An 18,410-nucleotide genomic window follows, 5' to 3' on the forward strand; every position below is an offset into this window, starting at 1 on the left:
ATTCTAAATGTAATTTCCTGTCTAACTAAATTGGACTACAAATGGTTTGATGTTATGCTACATTAAAGCACATTTGCAGAAAATACAATGGGAGTGAATTACAATAAGCACCTATGATACAATGCATGAGAATTCCAGATTTTCAATCGTGGAAACCTATCTGAAGCCTCCACAGTGCAAACTTGAGGATTATTAATAATCTTATTGTATGTATGGAATAAATAAATGAAACAGACTGCCTACATTGACACAAGGCACCTGGTCACAGTAGCAAGAAAATAAAATAGTGCATTTTTCCTTGGTTTGTAAGGATGGCAACCTAATACTTGTAAGTAAAGTTCATTTTACAATTGTTAAAGGGCCAACATTTTGCAGTGGCTCAATTAATAAAAAGTGATTGGTCAATCTAACCATTTCCTGTCCGATCCTGACCTGTCCCCAAATTACAAGGGATGGGACAGTTAGTGCACAGGGCTGTCCTGTAGCCCATTGAGGTCTTTAAGTTGCCTGTTAGTGACTGCTTGAAGTCATTATTCCACCTCCACTGCTGAAATCCATGGTGCTGGGGAAGGCAGAAAGGTGGTGCTTAGACAAGCAGGATCTGTGCACCAGGTAAAGATAAGCACGAAATGGGTCACATCTTTAGGGTGTTCCCATTTGCTCCTCAGAGGCTACACTCCCCAGCAAGAAATAAATATTCTCATAAAATTCATCTCAGTATGTTAAAAAGGAATTTCTACTAGATCTGGTAACGGGGAATGGGGTAGAGAAGATAGAAGGAAAAGGTGGTGACTGAGGATAAAAGAACGGCCTAGAACATTACTGGGAGACATCCAGAAACTGCCATTTCACTCTATCTGCATCGGTTTATTTCATTTTTTCAGTGTCGGTAGCTGCTGCTTTTTTGATATAAATCTAGTCTCCGTTAACTGGGCACACGTTCAAAATTTGAACATGACACAAAATGTAGAAATATTGTAAATTGTAACAGAGCAGTAATATACTTCAAGAGAGCACAGGCAGCCTGATGGAATGAGTGGATAAGGTGGCAGAAGGAATTTTATGCAGTGATCTGCAAAGTGGTACGTTTTGGTAGGAATAATAGGAAAGGCAATATAAAATAAAGGATAACATTTTTAGAAGGGGTCCATGGAACAGAGAGACCCAAGGGTGTAAACATTGGAGGTGGGAGGCTGAGAAAGTGGTTCTAAAGATATTTGCTATCTTAGAATTTAAACATCAAGGTATAGGGTTCAAAGATAAAGAAGTACTGATCCCCATTATAAAATGCTGGTTTGGCATCAACTGGAGTATTGCATCCAATTCTGGACACTAGACTCTAGGAATGATGAGTAAGGGTGCAGAAAATACTTTCAGAAAACATTACAGCAATAGCGTCTTCAGTTACTTGGAGATGTTGGATTTATTCTCCTTGGAGAAGTGACAGGAGGAGATTTAATAGAGGTATTCAATCATGAAAGGTCTAGAAGGAGTGGATAGAAACTGTGCCATTCACAAAAGGGTTGAGAATCAGACGACATCAATTTAATGTGATTGACAACAGAACTAACAGGGACATGAGGAGTAACTATTTTATGTAACAGCTGATTGGAATCCAGAATGCACTATTACAGAGAAAGTTGCAGACAAATAATGGTTTTCAAAAGGGAATGGATCATTATTTGGTGAGAAAATAATTGCAGGTAACAAGGAAAAGATGATTAAATGAGACTAACTGTGTAATTCTTGCAGAAAGCTGATGTGGACATGATATGCCAAAATACCTTCTTGTATGCTGCATCCATTGTATGATTCTATATAAGTAAGATAACATCTGTGAAGTAGTGATCATAAATTCAAGATAACAAAGTGTGGAGCTGGATGAACACAGCAGGCCAAGCAGCATCTCAGGAGCACAAAAGCTGACATTTCGGGCCTAGACCCTTCATCAGAGAGGGGGATGGGGACAGGGTTCTGGAATAAATAGGGAGAGAGGGGGAGGCGGACCGAAGATGGAGAGAAAAGAAGATAGGTCATAAATTCATATATTTTAAGATACTTATTGAGAAAGATGTCTGTATGTTCAAGACCAGTGTAATAGATTACCAAAAATCAAATCTTGCGGAATGAGACTAGAACTTTGGAAAATAAAGTGGACAAAAATATTAGCAAGCAATTATACCGAACAGCAAAAGGAAATAATTAACATCACATTCAACAGAATCAAGGAAAAAGGTATATTCAACAAGCTAAACAATAATTTGTCCCTGGAGATAGATAACGACCTGGGAGGCTGTGTGAAGAGAATTATGAACATGAGCAATGGGAATGGCATGCATGGGAGGAATATGAAGAGATTTAAAAAGAAGTAAAAATAAAGGAGAAAAAGAAAAATTATGAAACTAAATTGTCAAGGAGCATGAAAATAACACATAATTTTTAAGTAAAGTCATGATGTGAATCTTTAATAATTACACTGATTGATCTGATAATATCAGAGGCAACAATCCAGTAATAGAGAAATGGTAGAAATATTAATGAATTACTCTCTTCAGAGTTTGTCATTGAACAGGGCATTGCACATGATAGTTGATGATGTATTTAAAAATAGGATGACTGTATTTAAAATAAAAAGAGGAAAATGTTAAGAAAAATCAAATGTGAAGAGGACAAAACCACTAGTCTGAATGGATTTTGTCCATGTATTTTGAAAGAATCTAGTGAAGAGAGGAGAATCACTGCATTTTTAGATAATAATTAATTGGGGAAAAAAGTGCATTTCGGAAAACTGATGGACCTCTGTGTTGATGCCTTTGAAAAATACATACAACAGCTGTCTAATTGGTTTACGTGAATTATCATAGTCTCAGCAGCTAACCTATCCATAAAGGGTGAAACATGTAGGATTCATTAAAGAATAGAGTATATATGGGCCATTGTTGGAGATTAATTATGTTGTAGAGTCGTTTTTGAAAGAAATACACACGGGCTGTGAGAAGATATTATGACAGTCGGTGAAGTAGGTAATGTAGATAAGCCTTTTTTGGAACAGGTCTGATATACTGCATTCCCTGTTGTAATGTTCTCTTTGGTGTTAATCATTGGAATATAACCTGTTAAAGATCCAGAAATCATTAGGTTATCCTAAAGATCAAATCTGAACTTATATGTATTTCAGATGCATAACGATTATACGCTTGGTTATTATGATGCTGTTCTGCTCTTCAGTACTGTACTTGAAAATTTTCTGACGAAAAATCAGTCCCCAAGGCCATCTGACTTCAGTGAAAACTTTCGAAATATCACCTTCCAAGGTAAATATCTCCTTCCCACTAACAAACTTGTTATACCGGTTTAAAAAAAAGCATTGGCTAGAAGAAAGGTGGGAATAACAGAAAAGCAAATAGAGATTTTGCAGTTAGAAGTATAAGAAGAATGGCCAAAAGGAGTTGAGGTGAATCAAGGCAGAAGGAATAGAAGTGTAGGAGGGGAAGTCATGTTTGAGAAACAGCAAATAGCTCAGGGAAGAGAAAGCAGAAGAGGAGTGTTTGAGAATAGGGAACACGAGATGGATAAGGAACAATAAGAAAAATTAAACAGAAAGTAAAGAGTGAACTTACTTTTCATTTCCAAGAGGGGTTCACCTGTATATCCTCCAACCTGGTCTACTGTATCCATTGCTCCCGATGTGGCCTCTTCTACATCAATGAGACCAAGCATGGACTCGGGGTCCAATTTGTGGCGTAAGTGTGCTGTATACACTATAATCAACACCACCTTCCGGTCACAAACCATTTTAACTCCCCCTCCCACTCCCTTGATAACATGTCCATCCTGGGCCTCCTCCAGGTCCACAATGTTATTATACACAAACTAAAGGAGCAACACCTCATATTCCACCTCAGGAGCCTACAGCTTGACGGCCTGAACATAGAATTCACCAGTTTTAAAATCTCCCCTCCCACGGCCTCATCCCATATCCAACTCTCCCTCTCACCCCGCCTCCTTGACCTGACACAGCCTGTCCATCTTCTTCCCCACCTATCCGTCCCACAGACCAATCCCCACCATTCCCTACCTGTATCCACGTATCACTATCTCACCCACCTTCAACAAACCCTACCCCTCCTCCCTGTATTTCCCAGCTTCCTCACCCCTCCCCAGTTCTGAAGTGTCCCAACCCAAAACATCAACTTTCTGCTCCTGTGATGCTGCCTGACCTGCTGTGTTCCTCTAGCTCCATACTGTGTTGGTTCTGACTCCAGCATCTGCAGTTTGTGCTATCTCTGAGTAGCTAGAGAAAATTGTGACCTAGGAAATGGATTAAATCGCACCTGGTTTGATTACAGGAGCCCTTGGACCAATACACCTGGATGAGTTTGGAGATCGAGATATTAACCTGACTGTTCTGTACACCTCAGTCAAAACAAGAAAGGTAAGTTCTTGAGCCAGGCATACTGGAGAGCCTAGATGTAAAAGCAGTTAAGTCTCATTGTGTGATATGGTATTGAGATAGTATGCAGTATCACATGATAGATGTGATGTCACATGTGTTTGTTCTCAAGTGTGGCAGTCATGGGGTTTTTAACAAAAAAAAAATCAATATTATCCCAATTCCTTTTTGAAAGTTACTGTTGAATCCATTGCCCTTTTGGAGGATGAGTTCGAGATCACAGTGAGGAACCAGTTACTCCTTGTCTAATCTATCAAAATGCTTCACAATTTAGAACATGTCTCTTAATTAACTCTGATTCAGTAAAGGAATGAGAGGAGTCCTCAAGCCCATCCCTTTATTCATTCCTCAAGCCCATCCCTTCATTCATTTCAATCATAGGTATTCTGCACTACAATGCCACAGTTCTATAACCCTCAACGTCCTTGCCTAACAAAAATCTATCAAACTTCATATTATGATTTCCAATTGTGCTCCAGCTTCAACCTTTATGTGATAAAGTTTTTCCTGAGGTTATCCCCCTTGCTCTGGATTCTTTCACTTAAAGAAATAATTTATCTCTGGCTACCCATTTAAACCTTTGATCATTTACAAAACGATTAGATCACCCTTATTCTTCTGTACTCAGGGGAGTACTAATCTAGTCTCTGTGACCTTCCTTCACAAATGATAATGGAGGGAAAAGGTTTAATTTATGTAACAAGACTACCCTGAGTAAACTGGGGAAGCATGGTGGCTCAATGGTTAGCCCTTGAAGGGTTGGTGTGGACTCAATGGGTTGAATGGCCTGCTTCCACACTTTAGGGATTCTGTGAAACTAAGATTACCATCTTGGCTTTTTCAGCTTTTCCGTATAACCAAAGTCCATCATACCTGCTGCCATTTCAGTCAGATTTCACTGCATTCTCCTTTCTGAGCTGTATTGGACGGTTGTCTTGGATTGCAGATTGTGTCCAAGTGGTTCTATTTGGATTTGGTTAAATGTAGTTAAGGCTCAACAATAGCAATTTGCTTAAATATCAACATTTATTGAGTAATAATAAAAGATGAAAAATGGAACATCTATTAAGTAAATAAAAAGAATGAAAAAGAGAGGAAAGAAACAATATGCCTTACGCCCTTCTGCCCATCAGAGCCCGCTTTATCGACAGCTGGTGTGGAGGCTGACATTATTTCTAACACTGTTTGCAATCCCAATCCGAGGTGAAGCCCAATTCGCTAATCGAAACTCTGTCTCTCATACAATGTAACAAACAGCTAGTACAGAAAACAGCTGCAGAGAAACAAGATAACAAGGTGTAGAGCTGGATGAACACAGCAGGCCAGGGTCCAGAACCGAAACGTCAGCTTTCCTGCTCCTCTGATGCTGCCTGGCCTGCTGTGTTCATCCAGCTCTACACCTTGTTATCTCAGACTCCAGCATCGGCAGTTCTCTGCAGAGAAACAAGCTGCAGTTGTTGTCTTTGGCCCTTAAACAAATGTTCACAAGACTCATTCAAGGTCACGCAGCTTGTCGAATATCATCACTAACCTTTAGCCTTTCAGCCCACCCTATACATTCAACCCTGATGATATTTGACAGCTCATGCCACAATTGCAGATGCAGATGCAACTCAATGACCGTTGCGCAAGAACGTATAACAAGAATATGTAACTGACACTAGAAGATTAAAACTACAATGAAAATAACTGTCATTAATATGAATAAAACAATAATAAGGTGTATCATCAAATTAACGACCGCAGAAGCCTTTGGGGACCAACCCTTAAATATATATACCACCCCTGATGTATGGTCAAGCCTCTAATGGAACCAATAATTTGTGCCACTTGTCTGAGGCAACCAGAAATCGACTACATTTTTTATTCAGTTAATCTGCATAATTTTCTCTAAAATTCAGTATATTCCAGATTCAAGTTTCTTAATTTGTACTTTTTTTACAGTTCCCTATCCACAGATCACTTCACCCAATACAGTAAAATAATGCCATACACAGACTCAAAATTTCTCCAGCTCTCTTCACCTGTATTTGTCTTGAGGATACTTCTTCAATATGTTTCCCTCTTTGGCAATTTGTTGAATGATAGTATCATTGAGTGGTAACTACCTCCAAATGCAGGTACCCACCTTTTGAGCGATAATATATATGGTATCAACAATACAGCTCTGATGTGTGCATCAGGCTTTACCTTCAACTAATGCTTCCCACCTTTTTTTTTCCCAGGATTCCTTTACCATAGCCTTGTCCATGACCTGAGTATTAGCTCAGCCTTCTTTCATATACACTAATTGTCCTAACACATTTTCCTCACAAATGCTGCCCAACCTGCTGAGCTTTTCCAGCAACTTCTGTTTTTCTTCCTGATTTACAGCGTCTGCAGTTCTTTCGTTTTGTGAAACGGTAAAAAACATGATTTAAACACTGGAGTACATGCATCATACAAATGCTCAAGAAGGGGTATCTGTGTGTCCTCCAGTAGGACTTTATAGTCAGTCCACCACCACTTCTCCCATAATCCGTACTCTTTCATTTTTGTAACATTTTGACATAGTAACTAATCACACTTTTTATTTTGAGCTAACAAGGTGTAGAATTGGATGAACACAGCAGGCCAAGCAGCATCAGAGGTCTCCTACCTACTAACCTCGTCCCACCTTGACCTGTCCATCCTCTGTGGACTGACCTGTCTCCTCCCTACCTCCCCACCTACACTCACCTTTACTAGCTCCATCCCCGCCCCTTTGACCGGTCTGCCTCCTCTCCACCTACCTTCTCCTCTATCCATCTTCTATCCACCTCCCCCTGTCTCACTATTTATTTCAGAACCTCCCAACCCCATTTCTGAAGAAGGGCCTAGGCCCGAAATGTCAGTGTTCCTGCTCCTGTGATGCTGCTTGGCCTGCTGTGTTCATTCAGCTCTACACCTTGTTATCTTCATTGTTTTAAAGTCAGTTTTTCAATGGTTTTTGTGTCAGGGTTTTATCATTTAAATACTTTTTTGTGCTCTTTCAAGCCACAGTAATCCTTTGCCAAGTAGGTGGACATGTCTGGGACCTGTTCTTCAGTGCATGTTTTTTTACCATCTCATAAAATCTGAAAGAACTGTGGATGCCATAAATCAGGAAGTAGAACAGAAGTTGCTGGAAAAGCTCAACAGGTTGGGCAGCATTTGTGAAGAAAAAATCAGAGTTAACGCTTCGGGTCCAGTGACCCTTCCTCAGGGCTGTTCTGACCCGAAATGTTAACTCTGATGTTTTCTTCATAGCTTCTGCCAGACCTGTTGAGCTTTTCTAGCAACTTCCATTTTTTTACCATATCATGTTTGTTATCTCAGAGGAAACATTCACTTTTGCACACTTACATCGGTATCCCAAGACCATATCATGCGTTCTTGACTCCGACATGATCTTATCAAATGATCTATGAGGTTTTACCTATCTCTCCATGTATGGTCCCAATGCCTTGGGTAGTGGCTTGATCATCAATTCAGTTCTCTTAAAGGAAAGACACAGACATCGCCAAAAGAAAGCTATTAGTTTAACGCTCTCATCCAAGCGTCCTTGTCACTACTGTACCATATTAATCTGAATTGCTGCTTCAACTCATTATTCTAATTTTTTTTGCCTTCTGCTACCAGTTGCCACCCTTAATTACTTCATCTCATTCAATTTTGCAACATAACTATTACCACCATATCTAATTCCACAGATTTATAGTCGATGGAACATAATCTTATAATGTTTTAAAACAGAAGTCAAACATTTCTGTTTGATTCAGGCACAGCATATTAGACTTTTCTTTTTTTAAAGTTACTTGACAACTCATTCGAGATATATGGTATATCTTTTTGTAAATTTGCCCAAATCCAATATTCTGTTTAGTCCCTTAAATTTACTAACCATTTTTGTATGCATTTGAAACCTGTGTGCATGCTGTTTTCATTTCCCAGCATTTGTTTATATTTTCAGGTGAGTATTCAATTTAAGTGTTTTAGAATACCAAGGCATGTGAGTCTCAATATAGTTTTTGTCATTATGTGCTTACGTGTACCCAGGCTCACTGGTTTTGAGATTCCTGACACTCACCACAATTAATATTTCCACAGTACTTTCCCAATACTGTAATGTATCATTGATGAATGGTTTGATGGGTTGAGGGTGCCTCATCCATCGCTGTATTGCAACGTTGAAATTATGCAAATAGGCTCAGCCTTCAGTGTCTCCAATTTCTTAAAAAAAGCATACAGGCTCCATCCATTCCACCTCAAGCAGAATGGATTTGTTAGCATTAATCTACTATGGATTCAAAAAGAAGGAGGTGGAGCATAAACTCCTGCATGTAATTACATCATCCATCTCTCCTCCTCCTTGAACAATGGAAAAGCCCACCCCTTTATTAAATTTGCTTTTCCAAAACACCTCTCACGCAGGGAGTTGCATTTTCAACATTCCAATGTCTCTATCACTTGGATATTAACAATGAGTCAATCTTGTCACCAGGAATTAAATATTCACTCATGTTAAAAAAGTATTTGGAAGTTCAATCTGACTGGAAAATGAAATTCCAAACATGGTAATTTCTGGAATTGAAATTTACCAAAGTTCAAACGCAACATGGAGCCAATTCCAAAAGGTAAAGTTTTACCAAGCTTTATGAACCAAATTTCTGAGTCAACATTTTGTAGATTTTTGCTTTGCACAACCACTGATGGCTTCTTAAAAGGACCTTACATTAACTATGCCCCACACTGATACAGGCACACAATACACTTTCAGATTATCATACATTCTCATAATACAATACAGACCTTCAAAGTATCGCCAGATCTCAAGCTCCAGGGAACAAAAAGACACAAATTGTACAGAACGACATTTAGCAACCAGAAAACAAAGGTGCATTCAAACCAGACCACAAAGAGTTAACACTTGTACAAGGTTCAGTCCACTTACACAGCACAGAAGCTTGACTCCCAGTTATAACTGGCCCCCATCATTTCAGGAGTCCTAATTGTGCTAACATGTTAGCTATAGCCCTGAATCCAGAGCTTGCTACAATCCACCCTGGATTACGCAAGGTGTCCGGAGCATCAGGTTGCTTTTCCCTTCTCTTAGACATTTTCGCAAATCCAATCCTCATCAAAAGTGTCTGGAATTGCAAGGTGTATCCAAGTGGTTCTTTTTTGAATTTGGTTAAATGCAGTTAAGACAAGACTCAACAATAGCAATATGCTTAAATACCTAAATTTACTGAGTAATAATAAAAGACAAAAAAAAAGGAACATTTATTAAATGAATAAAAAGAATGAAAAAGAGGAAAGAAACAATATGCCTCATGCCCTTCTGCCCATCGGGGACCCTTCGATCAATGGCTGGTCTGGAGGCTGAGGATATTCCTGACACTATTCAGAATCGTGGTCCGAAGTGAAGCCCAATTCTCAGATCAAAATTCTCTCTCTTTTGCACAATGTAACAAACCGCTAATACAGAAAATAACTACAGAAAAACAAGCTGCAGTTGTCGCTTTCGGCCCTTAAAGAAATGTTTACGGGACTAATGCAGCTTGTTGAGTATCATCATTAACTTTCCCAGCCTATTTTCCCATCCTCTATAATCTATTTTCTCATGTAGAATATCATCATTAACCTTTAGCCTTTCAGCCCATCCAGTACATAAGTATTCCAGCTGAAGCCTAAACAGTTACTTATAAATGTTTAACATAACATCCCTCAGTTGTGCTCAATGCATCATTTATAAACTTGTAACTAACCTTCTCAAATTCTCCTTCCATCTTTAAACCTTTGTGGTTGAAAACTCCCCGAAATCCGTGTTTCTTTAAAATTATTTTTAAGATTTGTTTGTATTGTCTCTCCTGGTTACTCTTTCCAAAATATATCACCTCACTAGACTCAGTGTTAAATTCCATGATCCTGCCATTTCACCAGTGTGATCATGTCCTCCTTAAGTCTGCTATTCTCTTATTTATTGTTTACTACATTATTTCTTTTTAATTACAGTACAAAACGTGGTTTTACTTTGACACCAGGACTAATAGCACCCATTGCATGGATAGCAAGCCTGAGTTTGTGTGGAGCGGTGGATTACCCAATGATGTTCGTGAATCTGTACAAGGTAGGTGCTAGCCTGCCGGACCAGTTTTTGATGTAGGGCCCTCAGCCCATTGCTGCACTGTAAATTTTAGGCTGGATATCAAGTATGAGAGTGACTGCAAAGGAGACTTACTAGTATTGTGGTTGAGAGACTTCCATCTACATAGAAAGACAAGAGAAGTTTCATTTGTTTGCAGGAAGTTACAGGGAGAAGTGTTCCAAATTATGAAGGATTTGGTAGAGTAACTTGGGAAAAATCATTCTGGTGGTTGGAAGATCAGTGTCCAGAAGACTGATACTTAAAGTCAGTTGGCAAAAGAACCAGAGAGGAGGCATACAGAGGCAGCACCGTGGCTCAGTGGTTAGCACTGCTGCCTGTCAGTGTCCGGTTCCTTTCCAAAATCCAAAGATGTGCACTTCAGATGAATTAGCACTAGGAGATGGTTACAGGAATTTGGTCTGGATGGGATGCTCTTCAGAGGGTTGGTGTGGACCTGATGGGCCCAAGGCCTGCTTCCACACTGTGGGGATCCAGTGAATTTTTAATGCAATCATCTGTGATCTGGAATGTACACCCTGATAGAACAATAGATGCAGGGTCACTAGTAACATTCAAAGAGAATTGAGGAAATATTTGAAGTAGAAAAATATTCAGGGCAGTGGAAAAAGTACAGGGAAATTGGAGCTAATTTACTGGGTCTCACAGGGCTAGCAAATACCATCAGCAGAACTTAGAGCAGATACTTTCTGTGCTATGTGATTCTTAAATTCCATGACCAACCAGTTGACCGTCCCAAACCATGGAACAAATGTGCAACAAAGACAGAAAGTACTGGATTCAAAGTATTGAATATTTTTCAATGATCCTGTGATTTTATTCTCTCCTTGGCTGCTCACAACAAAGTTCTGGAAATTAATCTTTAATTCTTAGAGACTTCAGTACAATTCTGGAGGGCTTTAACTTCATCAAGGACATCATAAACAAAATGGCAAACTGGTGAGACACATAGTGGATTAAATTTGAAAACTGAGAGATGTGGATTGATACATTTTCATCAGAAGGAGGAAAGGCAAGCTAAACAAAATGGCATAAAACCTGATGATCAATTCCAACCTACTGGACTCCAACCTTAACTCTGTTTCCATGTCTACACACGCTACCAGACCTGCTGAGTTTCTCCAGCACTTTCTGTTTTTACTTCAGATCGCTGACATCTGCAGCGCTTTGTTGTTATTTATGGCATGAGTTCAAAATAGGTGCAGGAAAAGAGAGACTTGAGGGTTCTGTTGCATGAGTCTTTTAGGTTGGTAGGACAAGTTGAGAAGACTGTTAAGAGACAGAATCATTGGCTTTTTAAATCGAGATATATGTGGAAAATTGTGTTTAACTTTGGCCACCACAATGCTTCAGGAAGGGTGACAAGGCCTCGAAGAAGAAGTAGAAGGCAAGGTAATAGTCAGAGAGTCTTACAGCATGGAAACAGACCCTTCAGACAATGCCTGACGATAACCCCAAACTAAACTAGTCCCGCCTCTTGCACTTGACCCATACCCCTCCAAACATTTCTTATTCATGTGCTTATCTAAAAGTCTTTTAAAAGTAACTACATTTTCATCCACAGCTTCTTTTGGAAGTGCATTCCACAAACAAACTACTCTCTGTATGTCAAACATTTGCCCTTCATGTCTTTTTTAAGTCTATCTCCTGTCACCTCAAAAGTACATCTTGAAAAATATACCTTGAAACCCCCAACCGTGGGAAAAAGACACTCGACATTCACTTTATGCCTCTCATGATTTTATAGACCTCTAAAAAGTTAACACTCAACCTCCTAAGCTCCAGTGAAAAAAGACCCAGCCTATCCAACCTCTCCTTATATTTCAAATGCTCAATTCCCACCAACATCCTGATAAATCTTTTCTGAATCCTTTCCAGTTCAATAATATCCTTCCTATAACAGTATGCCGGTAGTACTTTTGGATTAGTAATCCAGAATTCCATATTAAAGAAGTGTGGAATACTGAAGGTCTGAAGGAAAAACAGAAATTGCTGGAGAAACTCAGTAGGTCTGGCAGTATCTGTGGAGAGAAAACAGTATGGACATTTTGAGTCCAATGACTCTAAGAAGGGCCACTAAACTTGAAACATGAACTTTCTTTTCTCTCCACAGATGTTGCTAGACCTATGTGTTTCTCCAGCAATTTCTGTTTTTGTTTATGTAAAGAAGTCTGAAATTAATAGCTAGTCATGAAACCATCACTGACTGTGTAAGTTAGGGATGGGAAAAACTGCTGGCTTTGCCAGTGATTCCCATATTCCATGAAAGGATCTTTGAAAAGTTACAAGCATGGTACCAGGAATGAAATCAATTAGATGAGGAGACTGGAGACGTTGGGGCTGTTTTGTAAACAGAGAAGATTAAGAGGACATTTGATGGAAGTGTTCAACATTTTAAATAGTTTTCACTGTCTAATTAAGGTGGGAATGTTTCCAATGGCACAAGCTTAGAAAATAGAAGACACACGTGGAAGATGATTGTCAAAAGTACCAGAGGAAATATGAGGAAACATCTTTTTACACAGTCAGTTTATGATATGGAATGCACAGCCTGACTGTAGATTCAAACACAGCTCTCAAACAAACATTAACGAGAAAAACAAACACAATCGGTAAAGTGTGGGAAACTGGGATTAAATGAGTAGAATCCCTACAGGGTGGAAGCAAGCTATTCAGCCCATCAAGTCCACACCAACCCTCCAAACAGCATTCCATCTCAACCAACCCCCAACCCTATCCCTACATTTCCCATCGCTAACCCACCTATTGTTGGACTGTGGGAGTAAACCGGAGCTCCCAAAGGAATCCCACACAGACACGGGGAGAACGTGTACGCAGTCGTCTAAGAGTGGGATTAAATCCAGGTCCTTGGCACTATGAGCAGCAGTGCCAGCCACTGTGCTGTCACAATAGCTTTACTAAAAATTCAACACAAGCATGATGGATTGAGTATCAAATGGCATCCCCCGGACGGTATTCTTCTCTGACTCTGCAATACTTATCACCATTTTAAGCTGTTTCTAAAACATAGTACAGTCAATGAAGGACTTTTGAAACATAGTCATGGCACTTGAAGCTGGATGTATTCACTGACAGGGCCTGACAGAATTCTTGTGTCTGTCCTGATGAGTGCAAGATGAAAAGCTTCAACAACACATCTCTTTTCTCAGCAGCACTGAATTACCATATGACTATTTATACCTTTATAGATTAATATGTATTTATCCAACAGAGAAACCCTGTTCTACAGATTATTCCTGCTTCTCATTCAAATTTAGAAGACTGATAAGTTGGAATAAGGACTGAGTTAAGGGCATCTCTATGTATGAGGAGGGATTTCTCTAAAATATTACTTAAATTACATTAACTATTGACATTACCACAATTGTGCACTTTCCTATAAGTTTATGTCAAGCCTAGAAGTGGGCTATGGGGAAAGAGGATAGTCTCAAGTTCTGAATTTCCATTCTGGCTGATGAAAATATAATTGAAAACTCATTAGAATGCCTAATATTTCTGGGTCACAAGGCACAAAAGTAGTGGGAAAATAAAACGAACATGCATTGTAAAACTTTGTCTGGTATTCCTTTGAAACATTTCTAGATGCAGTCCTTGGTAGGTTTGATAATTGATAGTTGATTGTGGATGATCAGCCATGATCATAATGAATGGTGGTGCTGGCTTGAAGGGCCGAATGGCCTACTCCTGCATCTATTGTCTATTGTCTATTGAACCTTTGATGATGGAATGCAGGAAGTTCAGAGGAAACAGGGCAGAGTGAGGGGAAAGGGAATATTGCTGATGGTGTGAGGCAGGGAGGGATCCTGTTCAAAAAAGTGGGCTCAGAGGTCTCCTGTCCATGTGCAGCCTCAAAATGTCAGTCAGGCTGATCAAAGCACAACCTTTGTTTTCTTACCTTTATTGAGACTAGAGTTGCCAAACTTCAAAAGTGCCCTGGTGTCTCCAAGAATTGAAAATCCATTTTAAAAATAAGGATGCAAGGAATACACAGGAATATAGGAAGATTTTAAAAAAATCTTTGAATCTTATTTTAATTACTTCTAAAAATATTGGAGATAGAGGTAATAAAAGTGCTGCTGGACTGACAGCCAGGGTGATTCTAATTTGAAGAGCATGTTTGCTTTCTAATTAGCCATGGGAATGCAGTACAACTGGATGATGGACAAATAGCAGAATTGTGGGAGTGCTGTACTTTGAGATGGGAGGTGACACAGCAAAACATCTGTGAATTGGTAATGTCCAGATGCGATGTGGATCTTTGATACTCGGTTCCATTTTAACCAGTCTAAGCTTTCTAATTTAACTCTTGCAGGCGATTTGAACCTGGTGGATATAACGATAGGTCTGGCTGCCACTGTCGTGTTGGTTATGGTGCTGGTTATGATGATCACTCTTGTTGTACTGCGGTGAGTAGCAGAAATGTATTTGATAAAAAAATGAAGCAAGCAACCTGGTCCCTTCAGGACCCAATGGTGAGATAAAAGACAAACTCGGAATTAAAAAGAAACACAGAAATTGCTTAGAGAAGCTCAGCAGGTCTGGCAGCATCTGTGGAGAGAAAACAGAGTTAATGTTTCCAGTCCAGTGACCCTTCTTCAGAACTGTATTGTTTAAGAGATATAGAGGAATGAAAGGAGTCAGAGATGGACCAAGTGAAGGTGAGGGAAACATGTAAATTGGAAGCAAAATGGATAAATCTTTCCAATTCCAGATGAGAGAGAGGAGCAGCACCAATGATGTGTACCAGAGGAAGAGTTGTGAGGAAGGATTGGTGTAGGATTAGAACAAGAAATATTGCATGTACCCCACAAAGAGACAGGCATAACTGGGGCCCATCAGGTACAATGAGTTAAACTTGTACCAAACCCCCTTGCATACATCACCATGTAACTGAGAGATCATCCTGAGAGTTAGCTAATCATCTAGGGCAGAATTTTGTTTTGAGTCTAAGCGTGGAAGTCGAATATGCACAGGAAGGACTTCCATTTGAGAGTAGGTCCCATTTTCCCATAAAATTAAATCTTCCTCAGCTCTTTACACATGGGCGTGGAGGTAAGATACTGAATTTTACGTGTGGGCAGAAATTCTGAAGCTTGCTAGGCCTCTCCGGGTTTTCACATCCGAGTACTGCGTTGTTATGAAGGGGAAGTATCTGAATCCCTCTGATAATTAAACTAAAACACAAGCCCCAATCTATTATGATGGGAGTAGCAGTTCCCCTTTGATTATTACTCCCCCAGAACACCCTCATAATCTGTTAAAAGTTGTTAAAAAAAAGACAAATCCCTGATCTCCACCTTACACAAATAACAAGAAATTATTTATTTAACCCTAACAATGAACAAGTTAACAGAATTACTAACAAAACGACTATTGCCCATTAGACCACTAACTACCCCCTAAATGAAATAATTCTTCTGGAATACTGTTCAAATAAACACAAGTCCCACTTATATAAACCCAATTAATAAGACAACAATAAATTAAAACTTAATTTCTCCGAGTTTGCACAGACAATGTCCTCTGTCAGTCTCATGTCACAGAAATTCCTTTCTGTCGCTGATTCTACCATCTTGGATGTTTTTCTCTTTACTTTCTTTGGTGAGGACTTTGAGCGAAAATGCCATGGTACTTTTAATGGGAACATTTTAGAGAGCTTAATAACTTTTTGTGAAAGCCAGATTAATGCTTACAATGGCGGACTTGCTTTCACTGCAGATGGCAGTTGGCTCTCCCAATTTTCCAAATGCTCTCATCTTTATATGTCACCACCACCCCCCCCACCGATAATACATCAATTTCTTCTAATATGATTGGTTTCAGGTTGTCAACACTATCAGCTTTAAATTCGATTGGCTTTCTGTATCTAAGTGCTTGTTTTAAAGCTGATTGACCAAATTTAAAATCGTCGTCAAAACATCAGAACAAGTCTGATGTTTCCACTCACACAGCCAATGGATATGTGTGGTAATTTTAGAACTGTCTGTACTGTTTCCCAGCTGCTTACAGACACCTTCTATCCTTAACCTTAAAAACACTTTACCTCTTAAAGGGACTGCACATTTTATTTTTCTACCTTCCAATTCATGAACTCTATCCAACTTCGTAACAACTCTCCCCTTAAGAAGACAATGAGCCGTCATTATGAAAAGATGGCTTTTTTCTAAATCTTCACACCATTAATGCAAAATACAGAGGTCAGTATTCTAAAGTTACTATATCTTTCATACTAATTCAGCATATATATAACATTGGATCATACCAATTCTATCTTTTATACTCATTTTCTTTAACCCTGCGATAATGCATCTGGAATAACACTTTTACAACCTGCATCATGTACAATTTATAAAAGCCTGTAACATAAGACTCCATTGAAATAACCTTGTCATAATTTTGTCCGTAAATCTTGCCAAAAAGATAGGAAAGTTGTGGTCTATAAACACAAACATTTCAAAACATTGTTTATAACATAAACAATAAAATGTTATAAGGCCATTACCAAACTCAGTAACTCTTTCTCAATGGTGGAGTATTTTCTTTGATGAATATGGAGTTTCTTAGAAAAATAACCAATTGGTCTTTCAACACCACCATAATCCTCCTGCATCAACATAGCTCCAACTCCTATATTGCTGATGTCGATAGTGACTTTAAAGGGTTTCAAGAAATTGAAATGTGGCTGGTCCGTTCTTCATACCAAAGTGCATTACTTTAAATTGATACAGCCATTTGAGATTACCAACACAGAACCTTATTTCATTCTCTCTGCCAGTAATCATGAAGTAAGTCCAGCTTTTTTATATAAGTGGCTTGTCCACCTTTCCACGCAGTTCTTCAGCCTTGGAATTGGGTATGAATGCAATTTAGTTACAGCATCGATCTTTTGATAATCCACGCAGAACCATTGAGTACCATCAGGCTTCAGAACCAACACAATCAGCGAACTCCACTCACTTTGACTGGGCTCAGTGATATCTTATTGGAGTATTGCTTCCACTTCCTTCTGTACCTGTGTGGCTTTAAGAGGATTGAGCCTGTAGGGATGTCATTGTATTGGAAGAACATTACCTACTTCAACCTCATTCATTATAATATTAATCTTCCTCATTCTATTCCTGCATATGTCCTCATACTGCTGCAGTAATCCTTTCAATTTAGTCCTCTGTTTCTGATACTGATAGCTCACTATCCTATCCCATTCTCTAAGGACTTCCACATTATTTAATTTCTTTGAGGCACATCAAAATCAAATGATTCAGATTCAGAGTTCTCAGTTTGAGGAGCAGTAATGAGTACCTGTTTCTCTGGTTCCCTGTCCCTGCCTTAGTAGAGTTTCAGCATATTTACATGACATACCCGATAAAGCTTCTTTTCCCATCTGGCATCTTTACCAGATAATTCATCTGACTCAACTTCTCAATCCAATAGGGACCACCAAACATTGCTTTGAAGGGATCTCCTAGCTCTGATTACAGCACCAATACTTTACCTCATGGGCAAACATCTGAATTTTAGATTTCTTATCTGTTTCTTGTGTCATGAGGTGCTGTACCATCGTCAGATGTTGATTAGCTAATTCACCGACTGCTTAATCTTTCTCTCACCTCAGATACATAATCCAACTTTGCGATCTCTGACTTCAGACCTAACAATTTTTCCTTAATTAACTTTAATGGCCCTCTTACTTTGTGTCTGAATATCAACTCAAATGGAGTAAACTGAGTCAATTCATTTGGGGCTTCTGTGATGGCAAACAATATCAATCAG

General features: G+C 39.1%; 1 protein-coding gene across 2 annotated transcripts in view; it reads left to right on the forward strand.

Annotated features, from left to right (window-relative positions):
- Positions 1-18,410, forward strand: part of LOC125447136 (guanylyl cyclase C-like) — a 121,308-nt gene that overhangs the window by 34,421 nt on the left and 68,477 nt on the right. For both annotated transcript variants that reach the window (XM_059640599.1, XM_048521281.2), the window contains exons 8-11: positions 3,179-3,314; positions 4,350-4,435; positions 10,469-10,583; positions 14,953-15,046. In XM_059640599.1, the coding sequence (XP_059496582.1) occupies positions 3,179-3,314; positions 4,350-4,435; positions 10,469-10,583; positions 14,953-15,046 (431 nt within the window). The remainder of the gene's footprint in view (positions 1-3,178; positions 3,315-4,349; positions 4,436-10,468; positions 10,584-14,952; positions 15,047-18,410) is intronic.

The sequence above is a fragment of the Stegostoma tigrinum genome, chromosome 38 (assembly GCF_030684315.1).
Source record: "Stegostoma tigrinum isolate sSteTig4 chromosome 38, sSteTig4.hap1, whole genome shotgun sequence".
Classification (NCBI taxonomy): domain Eukaryota; kingdom Metazoa; phylum Chordata; class Chondrichthyes; order Orectolobiformes; family Stegostomatidae; genus Stegostoma; species Stegostoma tigrinum.